The sequence below is a fragment of the Clupea harengus genome, chromosome 7 (assembly GCF_900700415.2).
Source record: "Clupea harengus chromosome 7, Ch_v2.0.2, whole genome shotgun sequence".
Lineage (NCBI taxonomy): Eukaryota > Metazoa > Chordata > Actinopteri > Clupeiformes > Clupeidae > Clupea > Clupea harengus.
In genome coordinates this window covers 19,109,611-19,115,921 of record NC_045158.1, presented here as the reverse complement: position 1 = coordinate 19,115,921, position 6,311 = coordinate 19,109,611, and the positions used below count along the sequence as shown (strand labels likewise).

Sequence of the window (6,311 nt, the reverse complement as noted above, 5' to 3'; positions counted from 1 at the left end):
AGAACTCGCTAGTTGCTCGCTAGCTTCAAACTCCATCTGAAGTTCCCATTCAGCTCAGTTCAGTGAGTGTTACAGGGATCATCATTAAGTTGGTTGATTTTATGTTTTGGCCGCCGACAGGATCATTTTCGAGAAGATAAACAAATCTAATAAGCAAGGCACCAGGCTCCTTAACAACCGTGCCCAGGCCCTTGGCTCAAACGCTCTGAAATGAATTTTGAAGTCTGACTGCTAAAGAGAGAGCTTGCAGGAAAATGAGATCCTGAGAATTGGAAAGTGTGCTCTCTCAAAAAATCATACAATATTCCAATATCGGAAATAATCAAGAGAAAAAAAATGTACGGAAATATGTCATTTGAGTGGAAATATGTATTTATATATGTGGAAATATGTAGTTACAATTGTATAACCAAGTGGGCGGCTTGCTGTCTACAGAAATTAGAAGTTATTTTAACTGCTGTAGCAAAATCCACTATAGCCCTGCCTTCACTTATGTGCAAACTAATTCTCCAATGATCCCTAAAAGGGTAATTATTTTGTCACACATAACAAAGACTTGAATTTCAAAAAGCCTCTGTTAAAAAGAAGTTGCATCATCAACTGACAGACCTTAAGCCAGCAACATTACCACGGGCGTAAAATTGAAGCGAAACGTATGTCTCTGAGCCTCATTTAATAACAATGAAATGCGTCCAAGCCCATTCCAGGGAATCAACTTTCTGTTCATCATGGCATCAAATGTTGCTAAGAAACATGCTCTCTCTGCAGGTCTGTCACTGCAACAGGGGAGTGTGGAGCTGTATGGAAGGCCCAATGCCTCCGCACTGAAACATTCTCAACATTAAACAACATTAGGCGAGTCTCTCACTCTCTCCCCCCTCTCTCTCCAGGGTCCCTCTCTCTTTCTCTCTCTTTAATATCCCTTTCCTCAGTGTTTCATTTTCATTCCCCCCCCTCTCTATCTCGCACTCCTTTCTCACTGATCTTTCTTCAGAATCTGTCTTTCTCCTTCCCTTTTTTTCAGAATCTCTCCCTCTCTGATTCTCCTCCTTTCTCTCTTCTTCTTCTCTCTCTAATCCAGCCCCCCACTCACGTCTCCTGAAGGAGCTGTGTGACTGTGCCCCAGCAATATGGACTCTCACACACAGGATTTCATTTGACATTTGAATACAAATAATGGGGGAGTGCCGGGTGTATTAAAGTATTCAGTCTTTTCCAGCCTCACCCTCGCCGTACTGCACCGTACAGTAGGGAAAGTAGTTTGACTTCACTCTTCACCAAACTCAATTACCCCCCAAAATGCCACATAGTCACATAACATGACAACAACAATAGAGGCAAAGATTTGTGTGGGAGTATTAGTGACTTTATAGGACTTAAAACAGGAGAATTGGAAATTAGAGGACACTGTAACATTGTAACACTCAAATTCATTTTTATCACTGTTATAGTCTGTCTTTGTATTGAAACATCTGTCTATTTTGTCCATACTGCTTGTAATGTATATTTAATATACATGTAAATATTTACATTTACCATATTTTTTTGTGATTGTTCTCTAACTGGTTAGATGTTAAATAGCATTTCCTTATTGTTTGCCCTAATCTTCTGGTGACTGACTAGACAAGAGAAACCAAAAAAGAGAACCATCACAGGAACTGTACACCACTGCGTCTTCTATATATTATTAAGCCCAGGCGACAACTGCATAAACTCTCCCTATCCAAATCTGAAAGATTAACTCTGGTACAGTGGGTTTGTTCTTGTGGGTAATACGCTGTCACAGAGAAGACTCTCTGATATGGCATTTTTCTAAGTCACAAACCCAGTCAATCAGACTTCTCCAGTGACAAATAAACTGATGTGAACCGTATGCCGGGAATGATTAGACCCTCCACTTTGGTGATACAGTGAGCAGAATATGTCTAGCTGCGGGTGAGATAAAAAAAAGGAAAACCAAATTGCTTACAGTGGTGGAACACATTAAATTTGACCAATTAAAAAAATCTGAATCGTGTGTCCGCCCAAAGTGCCCTCATTATTCTCCTCAGAGATGTCAGGCAGAGGAAAAGTCACTGTTTCCTCTAACAGACTTGTTTATTCACTTCCTTTTTTTCCAGGCCCAATTCTCTCCAGCTGTGATGATTTCTCTGAAGCGCAATTGATTGTTTCTCCACAAACTGCAGATTAGCTTCTGAAGCAACTCTTCTCCATGGGGAGAAAAAAATAGAGGATCTTACCATTTTCATTTTGAAGAGAAATGGGCTATCAAGTGATCATGTTTGATCTGAGGAACAATGACATTGAATCGAGATTTTTCAACACAGTCTTACCTTCCTCCTTGCAGGACTCCAGATATTGTGAATAGCCCAAAGTCCGTGATGACCACTTTACCATTGTCATAGAAGACATTCTTGGACTTCATGTCTTTATGGATGATGCCCTTGGCATGCAGATAGCCCATTCCCTGAAAGAGTGAGAACAAAGCTCTACACATAAGCACATGTACATACCCTTCTATATTCATTGTAGCAAATAATCATTAGAAGTCATGCCTATTTAGCTCTCCAATCACCCATCTCGTTAGCACCTTATATTAGGGAACCACATATGCATATACATGAGGGAATCAAGCCTTTGCCACCTCCAAGGAGTTAGCCTAGCCAGACTGTGATTGTATTTCGTGTTGCATAGTTTATAAGTTATAAGTTGTCATTGAAATGGCAATGGCTGTGGGAACACTTATAACTTAAGCAGTACTGTTTACCTTAACCATCTCCTGAGCGATCTGTCGGGTCTTGTTGACATCGAGGATGACTTTGACGTCCCTCACCACTGAGTATAGAGTCCTGCCTTTGCACAGGCTGTAAAAATGATGCAAATGGATCAGTAACTTATTTGCCACATACAGACTTGCCTAGGTGCAAGCTTTTAGTAAGGTTCTTGGTTACTCATCTCCATCTACCACCTTTGTGTTTAATAAACAACTGAAGCACAATTAAAACAAAACAGTTCGAGTTGGGACTTCACAGCCACTGTGTAAAATCACCCAGATCTTCAGCTGTATCATGCTGTCACCACTCTACAGCATTGCAACTACTGGTGGGGTGCTGCAACAGGAGAGCCACTGATAACCGTCGCCTGCTAACTGATGGGCCAGATGACAGCAGGGCCCTGGACTCAGCGGGGAAGCGGAATGATGTGCACCCCCCCACGACCACGGCGCCACGCTGAGCCCCTGCCTGCGCAGCCCCGTCAGAGGTGACGACTCCTCACCTTGGGGGCCCTCTTCCCCTGGAACTCCGGTTGCATATTCATGAGGGAAGCAGGTAAGCCGCCCCACCCACCCACCCACCCTGTCTCCTCTGGGTACTTTTATCAGGGTGTGCGTGACACAAATGCTCCGCCGCGCCTGTGACACACCGGTAAACATCGGGGCGATGATGTCAGAGACTCCAGCAGACCAGGATCACCTGATGGCTGACAAGATCGCCGTGGCGACATACGGACCTGCTGCAGACCCTCGTTCACTGACGCCAATAACCATAATTAGATAGAAGACCACGTATGCTCAGCCTCTCCTTTTGATGTGCAAGTAAACAACATTTACAAGACAGGAAATAGCCAACCAACCTCTATTGCTTCTCTTCTCTTTCTCTCTCTCTTTTGTCCCCCTCAGACCCCCATTTCTCTCATCCTTCAATCATCATTTCCTCTCTTCCTCCCTCTTTCTCTCACTCTCTCCATAGAAATGGAAAAGCAAAGCAAACCTCTGTTTTTTTTCTCCATTCTAATGTCGGCATGAAGATTCCCACTCCAAGCAAAGCTCCTCACGACAAACGTGAACAATAATCAGTGTTTATGTTCCTGCAACTCAAACACTGCCTCTTCAGGGCACGATCCAATTTCTCTCAATTCGACGTTGATCTTGCCTGTTTGTCCGGATGCTCTTCCAGGTAAATACTCCGTAATGAATGATAATGACGTTCTTTTTCCCCTCTTAGTGGCTTAATAAAACCCTGATATCTCCTGAAACGCACATTTCACTTTGATATTCATCAGAATGCAGACTGGCTTTCAGAGAGAGAGACAGAGAGAGAGAGAGAGAGAGAGATGGAAAGAGATAGATGGAAAGTGAGAGAGAACAAACAGAACAAAAAGAGAGAGTGAGAGAAAGATTATTTGTATCAAAGCTTCCAAGAATCTGAAATGTGTCATTTATTGTTCTATGCAAAAAAATGAATCAAAAAATGATTCATCACTTTCTGCAAATATTGTATTTCTGGAAAAGTCAAACAATAAGATGATACAATCAACGAGGTGTTATGTCGAGTCACTGCTCATGTCTGTTTTCATGCAAGACAACTCCTGTCAAGAGAGTTACAAAACATGCACAGCAATTGACTATTAGGCCAAAAGTACACATCCATACGCAGTGAGGGGCTCATTATGCTGATACAGTTCAAGTCATGCACGGGATTCTACAGCAATGCTGTGAGGCACATTTCCCTTCTCCCTGGTGACACTCTCATTTGCAAGGGAACAAACACAGAGTCTAGATTCGGTGGTGAACGTGAAGGGGTGACAGCCTGGACTCAAATAATGCCATCTGGTGTGTGAGAGGCCAGAGGAAGAGGCTCTGCATTTTCAGAGCAAGTTTACACATTCTGAAAGAGTCTGACAGCTCTCTCTCTCTCTGATGGGCCAATAAGCAGTCGTTGCAGTTTTTTTTAACAAAGGCAAATACAGAATTAATTCAAACCAATTATAAATTTTTCTGTACAAAGTGAAGAGCCTTTTTTACAAGAATGCAGATAGTGTGATAAAACACGTTCTGTCCTGTCTTAAAAACAAGGTTTATTTTATTCAGGAAGTTTACCCCATAGCTATTCCGTGTTGCTTTGTTATCATCATGCACAGCATACTGTTTATAAACAAAAACTAAATCTTTTGAGTGTCCTGGATGGAAACATTTCAAATGGTAAATTAAGCTGAATTACTTTTAAGTATTAAATCCATAATCCATAAAGTACAAGGATTTTTTCTTTTCTTCCTCAGTAAACATTCATCCTTGAAGTGAACAGCTGTTTCTTAGGCGCAATTTAAGTTTACCAGAGACAGCACACCACATCCATATAAGTACAACTGCAAAACCATTCATGAAAATAGAATTGTGGGTTAAGCTATGTCAAATTGTAGGTATGTTAGTTCCTGCCATCTGCAGTGACTGCAGATAAGATATAATTATTTTTTAGAATCCCACACCATAACATCCTTATCCTTTAGAGATAGAATTTTTATAAAACTGCTGCAGTGATTTTATCTTTACAGTTCTGAAAGTGTCCAGAAAATATTTAATAATCAAATCTGAGCATGACTAAATGACGATATAATTCTCCACTAGCAGCAACAACATCAGACCATTAAACCGGAGAATTTCTAGGATTACCCCAAGGTCAAGTCGACAGTTGAATTTTGTCAATGTTTTGCTAACTCCTGGTTAAATAGCTTCATGGCAGAATTACTTGATAAATGAAGATACCAGCACCACTGTTGATTAATTAAAGCTTATATTTTAAATGACAATGTTTTCATTCAGTGACAGTAACCTCAACATGTTAACTCTGTAAACTAAATTCCTTTTGCTGTATTTAACCTCTGGTTTTAAAAACTATACTGGTGGGATACAAAGGCCAAGCTAAGCCTAGATTCCACTTCAACTTTTTTCCAAGACCAACACAGAAACACACAGCAGTCAACCACTTCATCCACAGAAGATCTGTAATTACTCCATGACCTTTCTGAAAACAAAATCTCAAAGAGAAATGTCTTGACCTCTTGGCTATCCTTGATTCTCTTGTACAGTACCTTTCACATCTCAGAGTGGTCTCTACGTCCTTTCCTTTGCTTTGTCAATCTTTTTTATTTGGATTGACGTCATGCACTTACCGGACCCTATCCGCTAAAAACGTATCAAGGTTGCCTTCCTTTAAGATGCAAAACCTGTTACAGGCAATGCCAAGAATGCATCAGAAATCTCAACCAGGAGGACAAGCCCTTGACAGAAATTATCAAGATATAAAAGTAATAAAAATTGACTTTTGACAGGCGTAATACATGTATAACATATATTTTATTGATGTTCAATAAAAACAATTCACAAAAAACGTACTTATACCAGGTTGACTCAAAACTGACTGGAACCATCCGATTACTTATATTTTCTCTATTATCCATGGTTTTCTTAACTTAACTTTCTTAACTGAACAATATTCCTCTGCCTCGCCTTATTTTTTTTTTACGAAGGAGTC

At 40.7% G+C, this 6,311-nt stretch overlaps 1 protein-coding gene across 1 annotated transcript in view; it reads right to left on the bottom strand.

Annotated features, from left to right (window-relative positions):
- The window catches only part of ksr2 (kinase suppressor of ras 2), a 66,992-nt gene that overhangs the window by 5,406 nt on the left and 55,275 nt on the right, over positions 1 to 6,311 (bottom strand). The window contains exons 17-18 of the mRNA XM_031570758.1: positions 2,768 to 2,864; positions 2,334 to 2,467 (exon numbers count right to left, since the gene is read on the bottom strand). Coding sequence (XP_031426618.1) covers positions 2,334 to 2,467; positions 2,768 to 2,864 — 231 coding nt within the window. The remainder of the gene's footprint in view (positions 1 to 2,333; positions 2,468 to 2,767; positions 2,865 to 6,311) is intronic.